The sequence below is a fragment of the Lepidochelys kempii genome, chromosome 12 (genome assembly GCF_965140265.1).
Source record: "Lepidochelys kempii isolate rLepKem1 chromosome 12, rLepKem1.hap2, whole genome shotgun sequence".
Classification (NCBI taxonomy): Eukaryota; Metazoa; Chordata; order Testudines; family Cheloniidae; genus Lepidochelys; species Lepidochelys kempii.
This window is the reverse complement of record NC_133267.1, coordinates 23,201,920-23,228,108: the sequence shown is the minus strand read 5'-3', so window position 1 is coordinate 23,228,108 and position 26,189 is coordinate 23,201,920. Positions and strand designations below refer to the sequence as shown.

At 46.1% G+C, this 26,189-nt stretch overlaps 1 protein-coding gene across 4 annotated transcripts in view; it reads left to right on the top strand.

Moving 5' to 3' along the window:
- The window catches only part of CEP89 (centrosomal protein 89), a 133,774-nt gene that overhangs the window by 35,110 nt on the left and 72,475 nt on the right, over window positions 1-26,189 (top strand). Inside the window, exons 8-13 of one of the 4 annotated variants that reach the window (XM_073307846.1) lie at window positions 1,992-2,210; window positions 3,629-3,771; window positions 6,953-7,003; window positions 8,660-8,743; window positions 10,768-10,875; window positions 16,403-16,514. In XM_073307846.1, the coding sequence (XP_073163947.1) occupies window positions 1,992-2,210; window positions 3,629-3,771; window positions 6,953-7,003; window positions 8,660-8,743; window positions 10,768-10,875; window positions 16,403-16,514 (717 nt within the window). The remainder of the gene's footprint in view (window positions 1-1,991; window positions 2,211-3,628; window positions 3,772-6,952; window positions 7,004-8,659; window positions 8,744-10,767; window positions 10,876-16,402; window positions 16,515-26,189) is intronic. The other 3 variants (XM_073307847.1, XM_073307849.1, XM_073307850.1) reach the window with 3 other exon arrangements.

Sequence of the window (26,189 nt, the reverse complement as noted above, 5' to 3'; positions counted from 1 at the left end):
TATAAAAAGCTTCTATGCCCTCACACTTGCATATGCCATATGAGAAGGTTAACAACTCCCAACACGCCCAATACCAGATAAACTGGCTGTAGTATAAACAAGCCTCTTGTGTTTTATTACAACAGTGGTCACCCAACCATAGATCGCGATCGACTGGTTGATCCTGGAGACTCTCACAATTGACGGCAACCTCCGGGCACTTAAAGTCCGGCGGCGCAGTGGGGCTGCTGCTAAGGCAGGCTCCCTGCCTGCCCCGGCCCCACGCCACTTCCAGAAGTGGCCAGCACACCCCTGTGACCCTTGGGGGGGTGGGAGGAGCAGGGGTCTCTGCGCGATGCTCCTGCCTGCAAGCACCACCCCCTACAGCTCCCATTGGCCAGGAACTGGGAACTGTAGCCAATGGGAGCTGTGGGGGTGGTGCCTGTAGAGAGGGGCAGCGCGCGGAGCCACGTGCTCCCCCCCCCCGGGCCGCAGGAGCACATTGCCTGCTTCCGAGAGTGGTGTGGGGCTGGGGCAGGCAGGGAGCCTGCCTTAGCCCCATTGCACTGCCGACTAGGAGCTGCTCGAGGTAAGTGCCACGTGGCGGGAGTCTGCACCCCAACCCCCAGCCCTGAGCCTCCTCCTGGAGCTAGCACCCCATACTCCCTCCTGCACCCTGAACCCCCTCCTGTACCCCAGCCCTGACCCCTTCCCAGAGCCAGCACCATGTACCTCCTCCTGCACCCCAACACTGTGCTCCAGCCTGGAGCATCCTTGTGCACCCAAACTGCCTCCCAGAGCCAGCACCCCATACCCCCTCCTGCACCCCAACACTCTGCCTCAGCCTGAGGCCCCCTCCTGCACCTAAACTCCCTCCCAGAGCTTGCACCCCTCACCCCCCCCCCCACACCCCAACCCTCTTCCCCAGGCTTAGCCTGGAGCCCTCTCCCACACTCTGAACCCCTCGATCCCAGCCTAGAGCCCGCACCCCCTCCCAAACCTCTGCCCCAGCCTGATGAAAGTGAGTGAAGGTGGGGGAGAGCGAGTGGGGTAGATCCTGGATTGCATTTATATTCTAAAAGTGATCTTGAGATAAAAAGTTTGGAGACCACTATATTATAGCTATCTGTTATCTAAACAGATATAGATAAGTATAACTAACTCCAGGTTTCCCAAGCAGCTCTTGGAGTGGATATATACTCCTGCAGCCCCCTTCTACAATTGGCCTAAGCAGAGCTGGATTCAGGCATAGGCACTATAGGCCACAGCCTCTTATAGCTAGGGCTCCAACTCCTAGAGTCCATTGATGAGGATAGAATCTCAACTTTCATTTTAAAAAAAGCAAGTTTTCTAACTCACATGGATACAAAGAAAAGTTTGAAAACATGATCAAAGTATAACTCATGCAGTGATGTCTGCCTGATTATGCAGAAAGCCTGAAAATGTAGCTCTGCAAGGTGTGAACGACCTCATGCTTTCCAAGAATGTGTTAACTCAAAGACCAACTGTTTGCCGGGACAGGGGAGAGAGCCTCCAACACCATCCCAACAGAAGACTCTGTGTGTGGCAGGAGGAGAAGAGTGCAGCAGGTTTGGCCTGCTTACCCCAGCAAGGGGTGGAGGGAAGGGAAGCCTTGTACTACTCTTGCTGCTCTCTGTGGGAGGGAGATCTTCAGTGGGGTCAATGGTAACTGGAAGCACTGGAGCAGAAGTGATGGTCCTTTTATGCAACTCCCTTCCCCACTCCATAGTTTTTTCTTCTTCTTTGCCCCACAGGCCCATCAGTGCGATGATTTGATTTGTGTCCTACAGATCCTTTTCTTAAAATAATTTAACCTGGATTCGTGTACTCTTATTCTACCATCTGTAGATACTTATTTTTCAGTAATATAATGCTAGTAATTTGTGAAAAGATTGATATTCTTTTCCCCTGTCTTGGAGCTAATAATGTAGAAAAGTCTGAATACCATGTGAATACTGTGTTCTATAACATGTTTTCTCTGTCATCTGTAGATGTATCTGTTCGGGCAAGACAAGGACGGATGGATACACCTAAAGAGAAGTTCCAAGAATTAAAACAAGAAAATTGGTGTCTAATCAATGCAAATCAGACTATAGCCCTACAACTTGAGGAACTAAAACAACAAATAAAGGAACTACAGTTAAAACTTAAGACACTGGAAAAAGAAAATAAAAAACTTAGAAAAGGTGTAGAGAGTTCACATAAGGAAGGTAGGATACAACTTTAGAGTACCTTTTCTTTATTTAAGGAGAACTATATCTTGCTTTATTTTCTAACTCACTTGAAACCTATCCCCTTAGTAACTGAATCTCCACAAGGGGGTGATCTAAATAGATATCCAGACAGAAATTCTCCAAGGGTAACAGTATAATCAGCTCTGTTCTTTAAATAGCTTATGGAGTGCTAAATAAGTCTTAGTCATAATTAGTCTAATAAAGCTGCAGATGAATTTGATGTCTCAAAGTCCCACAAGAACTTTAATGCTGGAGTGGCACCTTGGAAGTCCCTTAGCAGTGCATCAGAAGACATTAAGAAAGTCTTTTTTGAGTCCCTTGCACCTTTTTACCCCACTGAATGGTGGGGTTTTTTTTTGTTTTTAAGTGTGTGAGAAATTCATTACAGTTGAGAATCTTTGCATCCCAAAGCAATATGGTAGCTCTACTACTTGAGCTAAAGGAGAATCTGCGATAATTGAAAGCTGTATTAGTGCTTTATATCTGTTTGCAGGCCTTTGGGCCATTGAAGGAAAAGGTCAACAGAATATATTGCTAAGTAAAATTAAGTCTATTACAATTTAGTTCCACTAGTAGTCCCTCTCCCTTGTAACTTTAAATTAAATAAATCATATCAGCACCTTGATAGTCCAGGTATTGGTTATTCAGCACTTTGGCCCAATTTTACTCTCATTGCAATCAGGAGTAAAATTCCAATTTAGTGGGATGGGAGCAAGATTCGACTCTTCTGCAGTGCTTTGCATGTTTCTTAAACACAATCTATTGACATTTTAATACTGATTTTGCAGTGTGTGGTACAAAAGAAGTTCTCCATCAGTAGAAAAACAGCATGTTTTCATTTTCTTTGTAGTCTTTTTGGAGCATAGGACTCCACTGAAATAAAGTCTCCTTTTGGGTAAGAGAAGGCATTCACTTCCATTACTTGAAACTAATGAAGCCATCCTCCACTATTTTTTGAAACAGGCACTGTATATCTTTTTTGTTCAACATCCATGTCATCTTAGCATACAAGATACAGAAATATTGTTTGGAAATGTTTACATAGAATGCAGAAGTCAAAACACACATTTATCATGCAATAATAGTTTAATATTCATACATATAATAGTTTTAATATCAAACAGTTTAAATAACTTAATTTATAATGTTTTTATGTGACCCTTAACTAACTAGTTATTACTCCACAGAACACATGAAATGGATCTTCCGTTTGTTTTTTCTAACTCAGAGTTTAATAATTTTTGTGTGGTTTAGTAATGTGTCAATAGAAGTTATTTATCCTGTAATGTCTCCATTCCTGATTAAGAAATTTTGACAGCTAAGTTAATGTGCAGGTGTCATGTGTTTGTCAGACTGTTGTGATTTGCTTTTTTTTTTTTTTTTTTTAAATGTAGGGGAAGTTGCAGAATTGCTTTCATTGAGACAACAAGCCCAGGAACTAGTAGATGAAAATGATGGTTTGAAAATGACTGTCCATCGTTTGAATGTGGAATTGAGTCGCTATCAAACCAAATTCAGACCGTTGTCCCAAGATGAGGTAATATTCCTGGTTACTGGTGCTTGTAAAGAAATGTTTGGGGGTTTTGGTAGATTTTAAAGATCTGCATGCCTATAGATTGCTTTAGTATCTAGGCAGCTAGCTGATATATCAATGTATATTTCATGTTTTAAGTTGTTTCTAGAAAAATAAGAGATGATGTGACGATAGGACATTTATCTGACATTACTGTAATCAGAAATACTGTATTATATATCTACTTCATTTGTTGTATCATTTCAGAAACTGTATAGTATGCAGCCATCACTTAGGTACCGGGGATTACTTTCCCCAATACATTGTACAATTCATGGAAAAAGGGGAACAATGCATTTTTATTTTTAGTATCTCCAATCTGTAATGTAGGAAGTGTATAAATCAGTTACTGAAAGCCTGATCCCACAAAACCTTGTGAATACTCCTTAAACATATAAGTAGACCAATTGACGTCAGACATTTGGCCCCAATACTGCCATCAGATCCATGCCAGCAGCCCCTTGTGTAGTGCTTTACTTGCTTCATTTGGACTCAGCACAGGTGTAAGGATCTGCCTGCACAGATCAGATTGCAGGATAGGGGGGACTTAATTAGTAATGATGAGTGTCACCAAGTTACCTACTGCAGGAAGAACAGATTTAAAAAAATCTGTTGAATTTTTGGCAAGGCCAGAGCCTGAGCAGCTGGAGAGAAATTTCACAGGAAGCCAAGACTAAGCAAAACATGTTTTTTCTTTTATTTCTAGTTTATTTCTAGGCTTCAATTCAAACACTGTTTCTTTCATCCATCTTAATAATTTGTAAACTCCAGACAGACAGTATAAAACCAAACCAAACACTATGCCTCTCTTCCCTTCTCCTCCCAGACCTTCAGGCATTAGAGAACTCAAGATCGCCTCTGAGACTTAGGAGGATTTTGCTCCCTTCCTCCCTCTTAAGACCTAGCTCTCTGCAAGTAAGATTTACTTTGGCACTACCACCTGCCCACTTTATTGCACCACCTGTAGAAAGGATGGATTGGATGAGTAGAGATTCACATCTAAATTCCAGGTCAAATGTTATCTATTCTTTCTTTTGAAACATATAATGAATGTAAGATCTGAGTAGTTGCATAAACCTGATTTACAAAGTAAATGCTGATACAAGAAGTATTTTTGGCATTTAAAAAATATTATCCAATTTAACGACTCGACATTGTTAGCTATTCTGCTGTTCAACATACCTAATTTAAGGAAACAGTAAATTATATGCTTACTGGCATTTCTTGTTCAGCTACTTCTCCTTTATCAACTAATCATAGCTATCCATCTTTTGCAAATGCTGCAAAACTCATTGAACTATGATTCAGACATCTATTCACTAAGCTGTTTACAGAAGAGGTAAAGGCCATTTTGCAGCAGAACAACCTTGCTACCTGCTAATTCTTCTTGACAGTAAATCCTACATTTTAGCTCTCCAGAGATACTTCCATCCTTCTTACTATTTTTCAACTAAGGTTTTTTTTTTTGTTTTTTATTGTTCATGCTAAGGATATGACTAGAATGCACTATGTTTTTAAGTTTTAATAAATCTTAAGATGCATAACTTATAGCTGGTGGCAAAATCCTTAGAGGTTTTTTGGTATTTGTATCTGAATTCAATGCTTTTGAAAGGAGGAATAGATGAAAGTGGAAACATAAGCTTTAAATATGAAGCTTCTGAAAAATGTGTATTTTTTTTAAATGGTTGTTCAACATGTGGCCTATACTGAGACTAGTACAGGAATGAAAACTAATACTAGCTGTGATGGTAGTTGTCGTGATTCACAATGTTTTTCTGTAAGTCTATAAATACAATAATATATTACCACTTTAAGCAGTACACAATATAACCAGGCAAACATTTTAATTCCACTTATTGTTTAGATACTTAGAAAAGTGAAAGACATTGACATGGTTAAATTAGATAATAGGTCAAATCATAAAGCCTTTTGAGAACCTTTGATATGGTGCTGAGCACTATGGAAAGACTTATAAATAATAAGTAAATTACAACTATTTTTTGTAAATCACACCAGCCAAGTGCTAACATGGGGTACTGAACAAAGAGAAGTTTCACATTTATCCTTCTCAGCAGTTAGAGTACTAGCCAGGGACTCGGGAAGCCTGGGATCATTTCCCTGCTCCACCACAGACTTCCTCTCTGAACATAGGCAAGTCACCTAGTTTCTCTGTGCCTCAATTCCCCATCTGTCAAAGGGGAAGAATATTACTGTCAGGATGCAGCCTGAAGAGGTTTTTGAATGGGATGATACAACGGGGTTGCCTGCAATAGCAGGAGACTGGACTCAAGGATCCAGGAGGTACCTTACAGTTCTATGTCCTTATGTACCTCCTACCTTGTAAGGATAAATACATTAAAGATTGTGAGATGCTCAGTTACTATGATAATGGGGGCTGTATAAATTTCAGATACATCAAAATGGCAACTTGATTTAATGCTTAATTGAAACTATGCGTGTGCTTCTGGTGGAAAATATACCCCTTTGCCTTCAGTAGAGATTTTTTAAATCCTTTTCTCATTAAGATAAACTCATGGAAGGAATGGTTTACTCACCATGACCTATTTATGTTATGGTTCAAATAATCCTTCTTTTCACACCAAAATTTACCAAAAAGAAAAGGAGTACTTGTGGCATCTTAGAGACTAACCAATTTATTTGAGCATAAGATGCATCCGATGAAGTGAGCTGTAGCTCACGAAAGCTTATGCTCAAATAAATTGGTTAGTCTCTGAGGTGCCACAAGTACGCCTTTTCTTTTTGCAAATACAGACTAGCACGGCTGCTACTCTGAAACCTGTCAAAATTTACCAGTAATCCTACATTCTATTTAGAGTTCCTTTTATAGGACTATACTCTCCAGATTTATCTTAAATTCTCAGATTGATACAGATATTTATAAAAATTAATTTGAGAATTTACCAGTAAAGTAGCCTATATTAAATTATGCTTTACGTTATATCAATTAAAAAATAGAAAGTCTCAGTTTTGGTGAATCTAAGTACTATACATATTATCTACTTAGAAACATGTGTCTGAGTATAAAGATTCCTATGAGTCATATGGTTTGTGAATGGACAATTCTTGAGGAATCAAAAAGCAGAAACAGTTTAATTTGAATTCCAATTTTTAAAAATTATTTTAGAATATAAAAATTGGAGGTTTGCCAATGAAAGGGCCACTACCTCCCTGGCTGGTAAGTAAATCTTTTTTTTTACCTTTACTATATATTGGTTAATTGTTGTATTTAATCTTAGCTTTTTCTAAAATTTGTGTAGTTTCTGAATAAATTTGAAACAGAAATATTTAAATCAACAGAATATTGTTTGGATACTGTGCTGAGCTACTACATGCTAGCAGTTATGAGAAGATGGGCATTTATTAATGTTTATACTATGATTTAAGATAGATGGCAAAATTCAGCCCTTCAAGTAAACATGTACATCTGCTATTGAAGTTATTGTGAGTTATGGCCTTCATTCAAAAACACATTAGTGAGAAGTGGAGAAAATTGCCATTGTTTGATATTCTCCAATATATAATGTAATTGCAGGAACTGTTGATTAACTGTATTTTTTAAATTATTCAAGTGCTATAAAAAAATCACAGCTCAAATTACGACAAATGGCATATTTTATCCAGGTACTGCAGAAAGTATATGCTCTCTAAAGAAGAACTGCAAATTTTTATGAAAAACAGTATTTAAAAAGTTGGTAATCTTAAAAGAGTAACAAAATACTTATACAGATTTTATAAAATACATATTTATCTAATATTTAAAACCAAGTGTCTCAATTTTCTAGCCAAATCTTAAATTCAAGATTCCCCCCCCCTTCTATATTTAGTCAGACACTAAACAATATCAAAAATGCAGGAAAAGTCCTTCCTCCATCTTCTTAGATGTATGGACCAGAATGCATTTATGAAGGTGCTTAAGTCAATGACGCTGTTCATGTATTTAAAATTAAGTCCTGAATTTAGAATTTGGCAGGGTAGTGAAAAAGATGTTCTTAGTTTGTAGCCATAGCACCTTGGTGTGTGGTTTTGTCAGATCTCATAAACTAAGCAGGATCAAACTTTACCAATAATTGGCTTAACGTCCAAGGAAAATGTGGACATTCCAGTTGGCCTGTGAATGCTTGCATAATCCCTGCACCTCTGCCTACACAGTGTACACATACCAAGAGCACAAGTAATTCAAGCAAGGTGAGTGCATTGGGGTTCACTCAGTGGGTGTATGCTAAAATGGACCACACCCCTTCACAATCAGAACCATGGAGGACTTGGAGTGTGAGGTCTGTTGTTTTTTAGCTAGCCAGGACTGGTTCAGGTTCACCAGTTGAGCAGTTCTCTCTCAGCTGTGGCTTTTCCTGCTTGCAAATGCCTACTAGAGCCAGAATTTAACACACAGACTGAACCTGCAGTGCTGAGCCATCTCCTGGAAGGTACTAAGTTGAAGTTAATGGTGTTCTGAGTTTTGTGAATCAATGTACAGTGTCTTTTATATTTCTCATCATAAGGAATTCTATGAGCTGGTGGGTCCCTTGAACTCCCATTGAAATCACCTGTAGATGAACTTAATGGGAGTTGAGAGCACATAACATCATGTAAAATCAGGCCTTAATTTTCTGCTTATAAAAATTAATCTTTTCATCAGTTTTTATACAATCTATTGGCCTCTGTATTATGCGGAGTTCTACATTTTCAGCATAGTCATTCATTTTACTTAAACTCTGGCTTGAATCTGACTACATTAAAGTTAAATATGGAACTAAAAAGGAACCTAAAAGATTTATAATATGTTTTCAAATATATTTCCGTGGATTAAAATACATTGGGTCTTTTCCTTCAGCTGGATATGAAATATTTGTCACCTCTCCTACTGGCATATGAAGACAGAATGCGAGAAAAGGAAGATTTAAATCTTGCACATGAGGCAAGTTGGCAAATAATTAAAAAAAATTAACAGTAAAGTGGAAAAAAATAGGAACACATCACAAACTGTTGAAATCTTTAAAGGGATCTTGTCAAAGCTGTTGGAGGCCTAAAATTAGAACGAACTTTGCTCTGATTTTTGGCTTGCATACACATTATGCAATCATTTTTTTTCTGCCAGCTTTCTCTATTTTGTTTCTGTGAGCTGGTAGAGCACTGAGATGTAGAAGAATTGTCCTCTCGGTGAAAACCAGAGTAAATAGACTTTGTGCAGAGGTCTCAGTTGCAGTTTGGGAAGGAAAGAATTCACCGTTGGCAACCAATAGGGAAGACTGTAAGGTTACATTGCAGCCTCTGCTATTCAAGCCAGAGGTTTTAATAGTAATCACTGCCTTCTTCCACCCTCTCTGGTAGGGTTGCCATGCGTCTGGTTTTCAACCAGAATGCCAGGTCAAAAAAGGAGCCTTGTGGCTCCTGTCGGCCGTTAAAAGTCTAGTTGGCTGCAACAGCCGGCTCCGCGTGGCTTCTGGAAGTGGTTGGCATGTCCCTCCAGCTCCTAGGTGCAAGGGTGGCCAGTGGGGCTCTGCATGCTGCCCCTGCCTGCAGAGCAGATGCTGCCCTGAGCGATGGCTCCACAGTTCTCAGTGGCTGGGAACAGCAGCCAATGGGAGCTGCGGGGGCGGTGCCTGCGGATAGGGGCAACGCGCAGAGAACGCTGGCCACCCCTGCGCCTAAGGGCTGAGGGACATGCCGTGCTTCTGGGAGCCGACCGAGGTAAGCACCTCCCAGAGCCGACACCCCGAACACCCACTCCTGCATCCGAACACCCACTCCTGCATCCCAACCCCCTGCCCCGAGCCTCCAGCCCTGAGCCCTCTCCCGCACCCAGACTCCCTCCCTGCACCCACACCCTAGCCCTGAGTCCGCTCCCATACTCTGAACCCTTCAGCCCCAGCTCAGAGCCCCCTCCCGCATCCTGAACCCCTCATTTCTGGTCCCACACAGGAGACTGCTCTCCCAGTCCAGAGCCTGTACCCCCTCCCACACCCCAATTCCCTACCCCAGCCCGGTGTCGCCTCCCACACTCTGAACCCTTCAGCCCAGCCCGGAGCCTGCACCCCAAACCCCTCATCTCCGGCCCCACCCCAGACCACCAAACCCAGCCGGAGCCCTCACCTCCTCGTGCACCCCAACCCAGTGAAAATGAGTGAGTGAGCAACGGAGGCAGGGGGGATGGAGTGAGCAGGGATGTGGCCTCGGAGAAAGGGTGGGGAAGCGGGCAGGGCAAGGTTGTTCAGTTTTCTGCAATCAGAAAGTTGGCAACCCTGCTCTCAGGGAGAATTCTTGGCCACTGAATCTATTGAAAACAATGACTGGTTAATTTAGAGTGAGCACAGAACCAACCCTCTGCAATGGACACAAGTTGCAAAGCTTTCCCATGCATCTGCTGTGTTCATTATTCCCTACAACAAGGTATTTTGGGCCAACTGCAAGGAAATAAATTTCAGCCTCAGAGCAAAAGTCTTGTATCTTTCAATATTCTGCTTACCAACTTCATCCTTGTGAGGAAGAAGAACAGAAGACACCTAGGGCTCTGTTCTTGTATGTTCACCATAATATATTTTCATAATCAAGTATACTGAAAATTAATAGCATCATCTGGTAACTCCAATAAACCTCCATTATTCAGGAGGTTGTAACTTTGTTGTTTCCTAGGACATGAAGCCAAAACTCTCTCTCTTTTTTTTTTTTTTTTTTTTTAACAGAAAAGGCATATATTTTTTACTAAATTATATTTAAATCAGTTAAGCAATTTTCAATTTAGGTATGGATATGCTTCCTTCAGCAGCACTCACACTAACAAGCTGAGTTAAAGATGGGCAGTCAAGTAAACCAATCTGCTGTTCTTACATGCATGATATAAATGCACTCAGATAAAAGTGAATAAAAAATTTTCTGATAGCATGGGGCTGAAGCAAAATATGTACATTTTGAGATTTTTATGTGAATTCATTTGTATTCCAGGAGGACATGAGGAAGTTTAGGATACAAGTTGAAGAACTGGTGAAGGAGAATGAACAACTGCACCAGCAATTAAATAAAAATAGTTCTGTTACCCTGAAGGAATGGCAAGTGGATTTTGTTTGTATTTATTATAAATTAGTGAAAAAGTACTTTTATTATGCTACTCTCATACAAACAGACTTTTAAGAGCATATGAACAGGATGGGTGAAATCCTGGCTCCATGTAAGTAGATGGGAGTATGATTTTGAAACTTAGTCCCTAATGTCAAATACACAATACCAGTAGGAAAGATTTTGTACATTTGATACACTTGAGTTAAGATCTGTCCAATGTACAAATCTTCATGGTATCTGATCTTTCTAGGACAATAGATCAGAATGATTTTCAGTCTTTGATCTAATTTGAAGTGAACTTCAGATCCCGAAAAAGAGTCCATGTACACTGTACACTAACCATTTCTCTGTAAAACTCTCTCTCAAATGTTTTAATGAATTAATTAACTAATCTTACTTGATTTTAAGTTTATTCAGAAATTATTCAACTTTACCGGAGTTGACTATTTCTGTTGCACTGCTTCTCTCCTCATTCATTACAAATGCTCCCCACCTGTGGAATTTGGAGGCCATACAGTGCTGTTTCTGGACGTTCCAGGACTAAGCTCTGCCCTTCAACTCTGGCCACTCAGATTTTCTGCCTTTGGTGGTAGAACAAATTTGCGATTCAGTTTCTTCCAAACATTTTGTTTTAAAACCTTTTATTTGGTTTTCATTTAGTTACAATTTATATTTCTCCCTCCCCCAAGTTTAGGTAAATAGCAACTTGGATCTGCTACTTCAGCACCTATTTGCTGGACTCCTCTCCTCCCACTCAGGCAGGTATGTCAGAACTGTCCTGCAAACACCTGGCTTAAATCCAAGGTGGTGTTCCCTGTGTGAGGCAGCTTTTACAGGCTCTACAGAGGATCAGTTGTGCCCTGCCTGTACCCAGCTAGCTGACCCTCATATTGCACATTGCCAGGTTATGGTGCTCAGAGTCAGACTGGTATGTCAGTCCCCCACTGCCCCAAGGAACTGGGACTCCAGTACAAGCAAGCCTGTTCAGGAGCTTCTGAGCTTTTGGTAAAAGAGTCTAAGGATGAGGAAGAAGTTATCTGGCCAACTCAGGGATAAGTCTCACAACAGGTCTGGAATGGAAGGGGAGGGGAATTCTGGAAAGGATCCAGAGTCTTCCTCCTGTCCCCTCCTCCAGAAACCAAAGTGGGTCCTCTGCTCCCTAGGGAAAGAAGCAGGACTCCTCCACAGCTCCTCTTCTTTGCACTGGAAATTGGGGGATTCTCAGGATACTCAAGGGGAAGTCTTGCAAATCCCAGAGAGTCTGAGTCCCCAAAAGGAAAAAACAAATGTGTCCTTTTCAAGGCAGCAATTAATACGGTTAATGAATAAGTGGGGCGGAAATTAGGGGTTAAATGTCTTTTCCATTCCCTTCTCTCCCTCATGGAGTACTTGCTGGGGCTTTTGACTCCATTAACAGAGAGACTCTAGAAGGCACTCAAGTGGTATGTTTTTAGCAGCAAGTTGATTCAAATACTGTAGAGTCTCTATGGCATAGCTTGGCACGCAGTATGTGTTAGTGTCTGATTTGCAGTGAAAACTGGAGTCAAGTAGGGAAATGTACTCAGTCCAGTACTTTTTGCTCTATATTTAGAAAAACATCTTGTTCAACTCCTTTAGTAACATTGGTGGAGGCCGCAAAATGTTGGGGGCAAATTATCAATCACCTTGACTTTGCAGACAATGTATTGATAATGTCTATGGAGGAATACAACCAAGAAGCAGCAACTAACCTGTATATAACAGCCAGAGAATGGGGATTAAATATGAATGAACAAAACATCAAACTAATCGTAAAGAACACGTTAAACTAGACATTATGGTGTAGACAAACAAGTAGACCGTTTCTGCTGCTTGGGTTCCATCATAACCTATGACAACTGCTATGAAGATGAATGATATCAACAAGCGGGTAGCTACTTCCAGCAGAATGTTTGCAGCCTGAATAAAAATGTTTGTAACCTTAAATCAGTATAATCGCTAAAGACAGATTATATTCAATTCTCATTGTACTCCCATTACTTTGAGTGTGAAACATGGGTACTGACAATGCACCTGGAGCAGAAGCTTCAAACATATTCTAGGTTTGACAAAGGCTAGACAGGCTAAGAAATTATGACATCTAGAGAAGACTGAAAGTGCAGTGTGTGACTACAGTCATTACAAGGCAACAACCGCAATGGTTTGGCCATGTTGCTCAAATAACCCCCTCCCAACTGCCTAAAATTGTTTTCTGTGGAATAGTGCAAGGAGAGAGAAGCAGTGGACATCCAAGGAGACAGTGGTATAACATGGTGTATAAAACCATCCAGGCAACACCCCAACAAGCCCAAATGGTGGCTCAAAGCAGATATGGATGGGATCTACTCATCAGCCCTACTGAACCTTGGTGTTGGGAGAAAGGAGATGATCTATACAAGAACCATACTGCTTTTATTATGAGGAAAAGGATATTCTTATAGCTCTAGAAACCTCTGTTTAAAGTAAGTTCTCTCTTTCTACTATTCTTGGAATGCCATCATTTTGTTGTAACTCTTGGAAGGTTGTGGCATAAAATGGGCATTCCTAGAACTGTAAATTGGAGTACATATGCCAACTGTACCCTGTTCATCTCATTTTATCCAAAATGCCAAGGCCTTAAGTCTCAAAGTTGCTGCAGACAAGATGTGAAAATCTTGCACCAGTTGGCATTCTAGGTATCTGGGAAACTATTCACAGCAGTCCCTAGAAGCACTGATGGATAATGTATGAGCCACATCTGAAAAACTTTGCGAAGTAAGTTTCCATTCCTTTGCAGATTCATCCATTTGTAGGAAGGTACTACTGGGTTGGTTCCCACATTACTCCTTAGTTTATGAAGTTCTTCCTTTATATGGGGTGGAGAGAATTCCATTCCTGCCTGTCATTCTACTATAAATTAAACTCTGCTTATTCTTTCTCTCCCTGCTTCTAGGATTTCTTGCTTACTACTTCCCTTTAGTAATGGATGAGGAAAGAAACTGTGCAACAAAATGAGAAATTTCTTACCTGGTAATTTTTTCTGTTAGCAGCTCTCTGAATTCAACTTACCCTACTAGTCTGGTAATTCTCTCTAAAGGGAGACAGACATAGACTTAAGTCTAATTTAATACATTATATCAAGTTTTCTTAATGCTAATAATTGTTGGAGTGTTTTTACCGCAGAAGAACTCTTCTGGCGGCCTGAGATGAACGGCAGAGCTTAGTTCACAGGTGGGGGGCACTAGCCCATTAGTAGGGACTTCAGAAATCTCAGGGGGTGGCTGCTTATGATCCCTTCCCCAAATTTCAGAAGTCTTTGGAAAAAACTGCTAGCAACTTAATCCCACCTTCATATTAGTAGCAAAATATTGGGGAGAGGGAGGCAATTTTTATTATCTAGATTTCCCCACCAGATTTAGAATAATTTTGGTGTTGGTCACCATCGGTCCAATTTGCCAGCCAGAACTGTAGGAATCTTCAGGACAACTATGATCATTGGTGCATTCTTATGTGGTCAAACCTCAGCTTCATATTTTAAGGTCAAATGACTAGTGGCCACCAGGATGCGTTTGGGGCATCCACAAGCAACCTGATCCAAACATGTTGCAATTAAATTTATGAACGCTCACACTACATTTACATGATCTAGTTAGACAATTATGAGAGTACAGAATATATCTACACTGCAATCAGAAGTGTGATTGCCAAGTGTGTAGACATATCCGACCTAGCTTTGATTTATCTATCTGTCTCAAAACACCAATAGGATTGAAGCTGCAGCAGCACTGTCTAGCTGCTCGAGGTCATACCCAGGTCCTGCATGGCCTTCTACAGCCTGTGCTGCTGCGTACTCATAGTCATTTTGCACTCTCCACTCATGTATGGTAACAGACAGTATTATCAAGCTGTGCACACTGCAACACGCTATATAGGATAAGGCCACTTTTTTCTTGTTTTGGTCACATCTATAAACTTTTGTTAATATTGATAACCATTAGCCCTCTATCTTATGACTGGGTAAAGTCTAGCTAATTGATTTGGTGGTTGCTGTAACCGAGGCTTTGTATGATATATCAGGTGATCACAAACAAATGAACTGCATCTCATTTGTCTTCAAAGTGTCCACATTTCTTATATCTCTGCTTGCATCCTGGACAATACTTCTCTACTTTTCCAGCTATCACGTCAGAACATAAATAGTTCCTTAGACTTTTCCTAACAGCAAAAAGACTCTATTTGCTTTCTAGAAGGCTACATTAAAGCCTAGTATAGAGCAAAGGGTCAGTTGTATGCTAGAGGTAGCTAAGATTAAAAGGCTTTCTTTTCAGAGTCCCATAAATAGCATTTATATGACTAGCACTGGCAACTATTTCTAGATCTATAAGCCATGAACTGATGACTTAGCAAGTCCTAAGAAATATTTTATGTGATCCAGTATTAAGCATTTGGCTATCCCCTCCTTCATGCATCTGGCACAAATGAGAGCCATCTGGCTTTAATTCAAATATACATTATCACAGATCAGGGCAACTGCACCTTTATACCCACTCTGTGGTCCCTCAAGGGCAACCAACAAGCTCCCACATAGTTCTCTCTAAACATTTATTTTTAAGGTGAAAGCATTACTGAGAAAACATTAAAACAATAAAAGAACTCACATGCATGCTGAAAAGCTTACCAGAAGTCACACCAACTCCAACCTCAGGCTCTGGTAGATGTCAGTCCTTCAAAACCCATAGCTGGGTTTTCCTGTGGTTACAAGTTCATAACTGTTTCAGATTCAGAACAAGAACAATCATGAATAGGTCAGTCTTTCCTTTATACAGCTTGGGCCTTTGATCATGGCCTCATGTAATAGGTGAACAGCAGACAATGGCTCACTCCTCAGAGGCATAGTTTCAAAAGACTGGGTCTCTGCATAACTGTGGTGAGGGTGGGGAATTTGCTTTCACCTCCCCCTAGATATTCCCCAGGAAAACCAGTTACTGTGTTTTCTTCCAAGAGTCCATTCTTGTCTGGCACATTGTTCAATATAGTCCTCTGAGCCCCCAGGTCACATATCTATCACATCTCCTTTGAGAGGCTACATACAATCCCAGCCTGTAATAATACATAAAACTACCCATTTAATATAATGGACCCCAAAGATACTTAAATTTAATTCATTAAGGTCTTTCAGGGATATTCAGGAAATTGCCGTATCTGTCACATTCACTCTTTTTTTCTGCATTGTCATTGCATTTTCCGACTTCATTCATACTTTGTTTTCAACATTCTAGAAAGTAAAACCTACTTTTAAGGAGGTATTTTCATATGAAAATGACATTGTAATGTAATAATTGCACTCTAATAACCTTAAAGTAATCTGGATTCGCTCATTATCTTCAGTAAGCTTTTTGAACAGAAGGATGCAAATACCAGTCTAAAATTAATGCAAGGTTCATTTCTGTGTCTTCTTTTAATTATTTAACTTACTAATGCTTGAGTGGTACATTACTTCTAAATCAATCATCATCACAGGCAGCAGCTGCAAACTCAGGCAAAGCTGGTCTTGGAAGAAAATGGAGTGTTGATGGAGCAACTTGAAATTCAGCAGGCTAAAGCAAAGGAAAGTTACAACCAACATCTTCAGGAAGGTAAGATACTTCAATTGCTACTTACTTGGACTGTACAATTTGAATTACTGGGGATGGGCCAGCATAGGCCTTCCCAAAACTAAAGGCCCTCCCCCTCAATTAAATGAGCAAGAACCACTGGACTCAGGCATCAGTTGAATACCGAAGACAGCAAATGAATCAACAGGAGTAGGAGGAGATCTGAGGTAAAGAATCGGGGATCCAGAGGAGGATACCAAGCAGAGAACCCCGGACAGTGCCCACTGGTCCTCAAAGGCATCTAGGGAGTCAGTAAACACTGCCCAGAGGAACTCTTCCTGGAGGTGTGAGTGGACAAGGGAATGGAAATAGATTCCATAGTTGCAGAACACGCCCCTGTCCAGCTTCCTCATTCTGGGGTAATGGATGGCTGTCTTGGCCAGCACTGGAAGAAGGTTAATGAGGAGGTCTTGCAACTTTGTGAGGCCATGAATGGGGTGTGAGTGGGTTATTTGGATTGTAGCAGAGATAGTACTGCAGCATTATTTTAATACATTCCTAAAAGCACCGTTAAGTCAAAATAATATAGTTACAATCAATATCAAAGTTATTTCCCTTGCAGACATTGTGTAATACATATCATCTTGAACCAAAACCTGTCAATCAGAAGTCACTTTCTCTACTGGAAATAGTGACCAGAAGTGTAAAATAATGTTAAACCTCCAAAGTATGTTTTGTTAGTAATTTTAGAATGCTTTTAGCTTTATGTAGTATTAAATACGTTAAACCGTATGATCTTACTTAAATATTGTATAAGATAAATCATTTGAAGTCAGTGTGATTTTATTTTCTGTTTTGTAGGTAATGTTCATACAATAGTTAATTATCTCAAAAATAATATTCATGCTACTAATTTTTATAACCTACCTTGCTTAAAATTTCATGACAAAAGACATCTTTTACAGTGAGGAATCAAGCCCACAATGTACACAGTTTAATTCAGATTTGTACTCCTTAATTGGTGGTTGATTTCAGAACATTAATTACATACAAGGAAGAAAACAAAGTGTGGGGGGAAAGATTCTAGATAAAGAATCATTCTGCCACTTGTGCTGTGTTATTATACCAGCAAAATCCTATGAACATTTAGAAACTTTTAACAGGAACTAAAGGGAAAAAAACCACCTTAATATATGTTGTAGTTTAAAACCCAAATATAGAAAGCCACACTTCTAAGTAAAATAATTTTGAAAGTATGGAAATTCAGTTTAATGTACCCTGAAAAATCTTAACTGTGTCCCACAAATCCTACATTTTCTTTTGAAGGTATGATTGCAAAAATGTGACAAGTATCCTAGTATAGTAGCTATTTGCCATGTATAACACCACATACCTTGGATGTGTCACTGAGATTCTTTGAACCTAGGAAGAAATCTTGTAGGTGAACACAGATGACCAGAGGATATTAAAGGATATTCGTTTTTGACTATGTACATTTTAAGCCACACCTATCTCTTACATTGTAGGGTATACATTACTGAAGTTAGAGGACATGTAGGTGTTCCTCCCTTGACTTCTCAGAGAAGTCTATGAGAGAAGTAAAATCCTCAAGTCCCTTGGCTTCTGTGCTTTAGTTGAATTGGCTTTCAGAAATCCACAGTCTTGGGAAGTTTCTGTGTGAACTGGGACCATTGAAGAGGTCTTAACTCATGGGCTGCAGTACAAACTCTATAAAATCTGCACCTGGCATATGAAACTTAATGAAGTCTGCATCAGGAACTCCACAGGGCTACTAATAGTCATGGCAAGTGTTTTAAATTAAAAAAAAAAACACAACCATTCATTCCGTAACTCAAAGCTACTAAAAAAGGCACCAGTCCTCACCAAGACCAACAGATTCAAACTAATTTGAAGTTTCTAGGCCAAACTGTTCTGGGGTTGTGATGAGCCAAAATACATCAAGAAAAATCCAAGCAGTGAACAACTTTTTTTATATAGTGACAAAGTTCCTTCTCTGCCTTGGTGGGTCCTGCGCTTATTGGTGGATTTTCTTGCCTCAGAGGTTCACGGCAGCCCTCATTTTCATGGCTCAAATCTGCCGTTCACTCAGTTAGCCTCATCACTGGCCAGCATGGGGAAAAGAAGAAGAACAATCCCCGCAGTCTCTGCTGATCCACTTAGTGGATCGGGGAACAGGCCAGAGACCTTCCCGTCTGGTAGAGCCCACAGTCCAGTTCAACTCCTCCAGTATCAAATAGGGAATTGGGGGGATGGGGGGAATCCAGGCCTGACCTCTACTCCGGGTTCCAGCCCAGGGCCCTGTGGATTGCAGCTGTCTACAGTGACTCCTGTAACAACTGCGTGACAACTACAACTCCCTGGGCTACTTCCCCATGGCCTCCTCCCAAACCTTCTTTATTCTCACCACAGGACCTTCCTCCTGATATCTGATAATACTTGTACTTCTCAGTCTTCCAGTAGTATGCCTTCTCACTCTCAGCTTCTTGTGCCTCTGCTCCCAGCTCCTCGCACACACACCACAAACTGAAGTGAGTGCCTTTTTAAACTCAGGTGCCCTGATTAGCCTGTCTTAATTTATTCTAGCAGCTTCTTGATAGGCTGATTAGAACACCTACAGCTATCTGCTTTAATTGTTTCCAGAAAGTTCCTGATTGTTCTGGAACCTTCCCTGTTACCTTACCGAGAAAAAAGGGACCTACTTAACCTGGAGCTAATATATCTGCCTTCTGTCACTCTCCTATAGCCCTCTGGCATGGAGGGAGAAGGCTGCTGCTGCTGGTACTGCTGTTACTAGGCCCTGGGCTCTCCCTGCTGCTGTTGCTGCTCCAGCTGCTCCCCTGGCTGGGCCATACACCACCCCCTCCTTCTCTACTACCTGGTTGCTGGCCAGCTGCTGGAACTCCCCACCCTCGGGCACGGCTGCTGCTCCAACTACAGCCCCTGGGGGAGGTCTGTTGGCCTGCTCCCCAGAAGTGGGGAGTGAGGGACCCCAGCCCCAGTCGTTGCTGCTGTGGAACACCAAAACCACCTAAGAGGGGTCCTTTCTGCCTGCCTGGACCACCACCTAGAGTTCTTGGAGCTGCTGCTGCAGAGTTTACTGCCTGGAGCTGCTGAAGCCCCAAGGAGGAGAAGAAGAGGACCATCTACTAGTGGGGGAGCATCTAGAGACTTTGCAGACCACTGTGGAGGGGGTCTTAAGACTGAGTAACTTTTGAACTGTGCTCTTGGGGTGAGGGTCATGACTGTGTTTGTAGGGACACAGGGGGTGTGGCATGGAGCTGCCCCCCGATCCATCTGTGTCCCCCCCAACCCCCACCACTACCCCCTCCAGCACCCCCACTGGCTGTTTACCATCTGCCTCAGCTCCTGCCTCTGGATTGAGCTGATTGCTTGGCTTGCCACGCCCTGATTCCACCATTTGGGCCAGAAGCAGCAGCCAGCCTAAACAGATTTTGTGCAAGCACACATGGGTGCACGTGCCCTCCTCCCCCCCGGACTGCCCACCCCACAGCTTTGCCCTTTGCTACCTGCCCCATTTGCCACTTGCAGCCTTTTGCTCCAGCCCCCCTACTAGCTTCAGTTTGTTTGCCTGCCCCGCCTGTTTCCCTCTGCAGCCTTTGTTTGTTTGCCCTGCTCCAGCCTCTGAAGCTAACCCTTTGGTTTCCCTCCCCTAACTCCAGCCTGCTTAGCCCCTTGCTCAGTGTGCCCATGCCCCCTCCCATGCGCTTGTGCCACTCCCTATTTTAGTTTAAACCCTCTTCACTGCACCCCCAATGTTGTTGTATCCCCCCACCCCTAGTGCAGCTAGAGGAGCCGGAATTCCACCCCGTCTTGGCGACTGACCCCCTAACCCCTGCTTTGTCCCCCCCATCCAGCCCACCCCTTTTGGCACCCTCCTCCCCTGCCTGCAGCCTAGCGGGGAGGAGTGGTCGACCTGCTTCCCCTTTCTCCTCCTCCTTCTGGTGTCTCCCCTTCCCTCCCCACTCATGACGGCGGAGAACGAGACGGGTGGGACCCCTCCAGCAGCCCCAGCTGCCCCTCCCCCGCCTGCCCCTCCATCACCTCCCCAAGCCTCTACCTCCGCTGCCGCCTCTGAACCACCTGCCACCACCCCTCCTGGGGCGCCAGCAGCAGCGGGCACCAGGGTGACCTCTGCTGCTGCCACGACCCTCACCCCTCAGATTCTGGGGGAGCACTCCCAGCTAGCGGAAAGGGCCAGGATAATAAGAAGGGGAAGGGTCCCGCTAAAAAGACCAGGCCCTCCATGGCAGGGGCTGCCCCCACTGCCGTGGCCCCAGCACCGGCCACGGCGTCCCTCCCCGCTGTTCCCTCCACCAGCTCTGCGAGTGTCCCTCCCCCGGCCCCCAGGGCATACGCCCAGGTGGCGGCAGCCCCCCCGCCTGCCACTATGTTATCTCTCCCGCCCACCTCCTCCGCTACCATCTATAGCAGCCGGGCCCCCTTTCCCACCATAACCAGGAAGTCGGTTGCCTCCTGGTGCCCGCCTTGCCCCATGTGGAGACCTACATGTGGGCATTGGCAAGGGTGTTGGGGCCCATGGCCATTGTGGCGGCCTCCAAAATGTATGGCAAGGTCCCTCCCGCCCCCCCTGAGTCCCTGAGCCATCGCCTCTACCCCCTGACATGATCCCTGCTAGCCAGCCCCTGGATGATACCATGGAGGGCTGGGCCCTAGTACAGGGCAAGTGGAAGGCTTGAGCTCCGCTCCTCCCATCTGATGCGGAGGCCCCCCGGAAGACCAGGAAGGGGGGCACTGATGCCAAGCCTTCCGCTTTGCCCACGGGTGTATTCCATCCACCGGTGCCGGCTGGGGAAGTCGTGGCAGCACTGGAAGGCAGTATCTCCCCTCCGCGGGAGTCCCTCCCCTCCGAGGTAGCCCCTCCTGCCCTGGTACCATCTGAAGCCTCTCTGAGCCCCGAGGCAACCGTCGCGTCAGGTGCCGGCAGGGAGAACCCTAGGGTGGCGGAAAGCGATCTCCCATCCATATACGAGGAGACTGAGGCCCTAGGTCTGACCCCGGTCACCCAGGGGGAGGACGACCCTATGCCAGCGGGCTTTGATCTGGGTGACTTCACTCCAGCCCCCCTTTCCCCATGCTCCCTCCCTCTAACCGTTGCTTTCGCTCCCACCACCAAGGAGCCCCTGGACTCCTCCATCAACCCGGCCGCATATGGCACCCCGCTGACTGCCACGGAGCCTGTTGAGGCGACGGCCAGTGCTACGCGGCTGGGACCCGAGCCGTTAGGGGCACCCCTTGTTGGTGTGGAGCAATCAACCTCCTTCCCAGGTGGGGGCCCTACAGAAGATAGTCCACCTCCTGATGCCGTGGCTGCCAAACCCACCATAGAGCCTGCGCCCAGCATCGCTGAGAGCCCCCTCCCCACCCCCTTAACCCTTGAGCCTGATCGGGAGATGTCACCATCCAGCTGCTTGGATTCGGAAGTCCAGAATCTTGCCTCTGCCCCTAACCGTGTCCCTATCCTGTCCACCTCCCGTGATGTTATTGCCGCCCCTGGGGCTGTCTCCTTCCCTTTTCCAGTAGATGACCCCCAGGGAACGGCCTTTGTGTTTCCCTATCCCGACCCACTAGGGGCTGCTATCCTCCCTTCGCCATCCCCTATTGCCCCAGTGTTTGAGGCAGGCCTAGTGGCGCCAGTCCATCAGGCGCCCCATCGGGGGTCTGCACCCTGTCTGCCTGTCTCGGTGAGCCACAGGGCTGTACCAAGGGCCCCATCAGGGGATAACCAGGAGACCATAACCCCACACCCCCATGCGCTACGAGAGGAGTTGCAGGAGTTTTTAAAAGACGTCAGTGGCTCCCGCAACAAGGTACAGCTTGCTCTCCAGTGATGGGGGGATTTTCATCAAATCCTCCGGGCCGCGAGGGCCCTCATGGTTAAGGGTAAAAGGACCGGGAAGCAGGCTGCCACGGCCTACCAGCAGGTCCGCCTCTTCCGTGACTCCTTACTCACTTATGGGGTAGGTCACAGACTGTTGCACGGCCCATCGGGAGCTGCGAACATCCCTGCCGGTAAGGATCCCCCCCAGCCCTCCTCATGGCACCTCTCACCATCGCAACATTGAACACTCGGGGCTGTAGGATAGGTCTCCGCAGGTCCCAGGTGTTCTCCTTCCTTCAAGGGGGGGGTACTCTGTGGTTTTCTGGCAGGAGACCCATACGGATCCGACCCCCGAAGACAGCTGGCGGCTGGATTGAGGGGACAGATCTACTTTAGCCATCTCACAGTTCGTACGGCTGGAGTGGCGACCCTGTTCTCCCCCAACCTACGGCTCGAGGTGCTGGGGGTCGCCGAGGGTGTGCCGGAGTGCCTGCTGCACCTCTGGGTCCGTATGGAGGGGCTTGTGGTCAACCTCATTAACTTCTATGCCCCATCGGGCCCGGAGCGGCTGCAATTTTATCAGCAGGCGTCTGCCTTCCTCGGCACCTTGGATCCTCATGAGTGCCTGGTCCTGGGTGGGGACTTCAACACCACCCTTGAGGAGGGGGACCGAGCAGTGCCCGGCCGCAGCGGATGTCCTCCGGGAGATAGTCGAACACCACTCCCTCGTGGACGTCTGGCGCGACCACCACCCGGGTGACATTTCCACGTTCACCTTTGTCCGGGTGGAGGCTCACCTTTGTCGTGCCACTCCCGGTTGGACCGCATTTATTTATCATGTTTCCACCTTTCATGAGCCCACTCCTCCAGCATCCGGCCGGCCCCATTTTCTGACCATCATTTAGCCACCGTGAAGGCCTCCCTCTGCGCGGAGAGGCCGGGGCCGGCCTATTGGCATTTCAACAACAGCTTGTTAGAGGATGTGGGCTTCGTGACGTCCTTCCGGGAGTTCTGGCTGGCCTGGCGAGGGCAGCGGCATGCCTTTCCCTCGGCGTGGCGGTGGTGGGACCTGGGGAAGGTGCGCGCCCGGCTCTTCTGCCGTGACTACACCCGGGACGCCAGCCGACGGAGGGATGCGGCGATATAGCAGTTGGAACAGGAGGTTTTAGAGCTGGAGAGGCATCTGGCCACCAGCTCCAAGGATCTGCCCCTCTGCGCAGTGTGCCGGGAGAAGCGGGAGGAGCTCCGGGCCCTCGAGGATCATCGGGCCCAGGATGCCTTTGTTCGATCCTGCATCCGCCTCCTTCTGGAGTTGGATCGCGGCTCCTGCTTCTTCTACACCCTGTAGAAAAGGAGGGGGGCCAGGAAACACGTCACCTGCCTTCTGGCAGAAGATGGCACCCCCCTCACGGATCCGGTGGAGATGTGTGGGAGGGCGAGAGCCTTTTACGCAAGCCTTTTCTCCCCGGATCCGACCAATCCTAACTCTTGCAGAGTGCTCTGGGAGGAGCTCCCTATGGTCAGTGTGGGCGGCCGAGACCGGCTCGAGCTGCCTCTCACTCTGGCAGAGTTCTCGGAAGCCCCCCCATCGCATGCCCACCAATAAATCTCCGGGCATGGACGGAATGACCGTGGAGCTCTACCGTGTGTTCTGGGACGTCCTCGGCCCAGACCTAGTCACCGTCTGGGCCGAGTCTTTGCAGAGTGGGGTCCTCCCTCTTTCGTGCAGGCAAGCTGTGCTTGCCTTATTGACGAAGAAGGGGGACCTCCACGATTTATGAAATTGGCGTCCCGTCTCGCTCCTCAGCATGGACTACAAAATTGTGGCAAAAGCAATCTCGCTGCGGCTAAGGTCCGTGCTGGCGGATGTGGTCCACCCAGACCAGACCTACACAGTCGCGGGCCGCGGCATCTTTGATAACCTATATCTAGTCGGGGACCTTTTGGAACTCGGGTGTAGGGATGGTCTGTCGTTCGCCCTCCTGTCCTTGGATTAGGAGAAGGTGTTCCACAGGGTGGATCACGGGTATCTCCTGAGCAGTCTGCAAGCGTTTGGCTTCGGACCCCAGTTCGTGGGTTTTCTCCGGGCGGTGTATGCCTCTGCAGAGTGTCTGGTCAGGCTCAACTGGACCCTGACTGAACCGGTCAGCTTCGGGCGAGGAGTACGGCAGGGGTGCCCCCTCTTGGGCCAGCTGTATGCTCTGGCGATTGAGCCCTTCCTCTGTCTCCTCCAAAGGAGGTTGACAGGGTTGGTGCTGCGGGAGCCGGAGCTGCGGCTGGTCCTGTCGGCGTACGCTGATGACGTGCTCCTTGTGGTCCAGGACCCGGGAGACTTGGTGCGGGTGGAGGCTTGCCAGGCCATCTGTTCGGCAGCCTCCTCCACCCGGGTCAAGAGCTCTGGCCTGGTGGTCGGGAACGGCTGGCAGGCGAGCTCCCTCCCACCCACGCTTCAGGCCATCCGGTGGAGCGCGGGTCCGCTGCTCTATCTCGGCGTTTACCTTTCTGCCACACATCCCTCTCCGCCGGAGAACTGGCACAATTTAGAGGGCGGGGTGATAGAGTGGCTCCGGAAATGGACAGGACTACTCCAGTGCCTCTCCCTTTGAGGGAGAGCGCTGGTGCTTGCTAGTGCTGTCCATGCTCTGGTACCGGCTCAACACCCTGGTCCCGGCCCCGGGTTTCCTAGCCACCCTCCGGACATGGATTCTGGTTTTCTTTTGGTCAGGACTGCACTGGGTCCCTGCAGGGGTTCTTCATCTACCCCTGGAGGAGGGAGAGCAGGGCCTGAAATGTCTGCACACTCAGGTCCATGTCTTCCGCCTCCAGGCCCTGCAGAGGCTCCTTTATGGTGCAGGTAGTCCGGCTTGGAGCATACTGGCGCATGCCTTCCTGTGCCGTTTCTGAGGGCTCCGATATGACCGGCAGCTCCTTTATCTCCATCCGAGAGGTCTTCCGCGAGACCTCTCCTGGCTGCCGGTCTTCTACCAGGACCTCCTCCGGACCTGGAAACTGTTTTCAACGACCAGGTCCGTGGCGGCCACCGAGGGGGCAGATCTCCTCGCGGAGCCCCTGCTACACAACCCCCAGCTTCGCGTGCAGGTGGCGGAGTCCCCCTCAGTGCGCCAGAGGTTGGTCTTGGCAGAAGTCACAGGAGTCAGAGACCTGCTGGACTATGTCCAGGGAGACTGGCTGGATCCCCTGACGCTTGCTCAGTGCATGGGGCTCTCCAGACCTTGTACTCCCCGGCGCGTACTTCAGGAGGTGAAAGCCGCTTTGCCACCCGCTGCTCGAGTTTACCTCGACAGGGTCCTACATGAGGGCGCGCCCCGCCCACCCTCTACCACAGGCCAGCTGGACCTTTTAACTGGGCCCCTACCCCATGGACCCAACCGACACCCTCACCCCTTCACTGTGAGCCGGCTGCACGAGCTGCAGCCGGTCTGTTTCCAAACTGCGCCAAGGAAACATCTATACACGCTCGTGCTCCACACCCTACACTCCCTCACCCTGGTGTCCCGCCCTGATACAAAATGGCGGGACCTCCTGCCAACTTTGGAGGGTGTGGAGCCCCGGTGGGCCAGCCTATATTCCACCTTGGTCCCGAGGCCCGCTGGGGATATCAGTTGGCGGCTCCTTCACAGAGCCATGAGCACGGGCGTGTTCTTGGTGCGGTTCACCTCTGTCCCAGACACCTGCCCCTTTTGCGGCATGAGGGAAACCCTGGCACACATATCTGGAGTGTGCCAGGCTGCAGCCCCTATTCTGGCTCCTCACAAATATTTTATTACGTTTTTGGTTGCACTTCTCCCCTCACCTTCCTATTTATGCACTCCCTA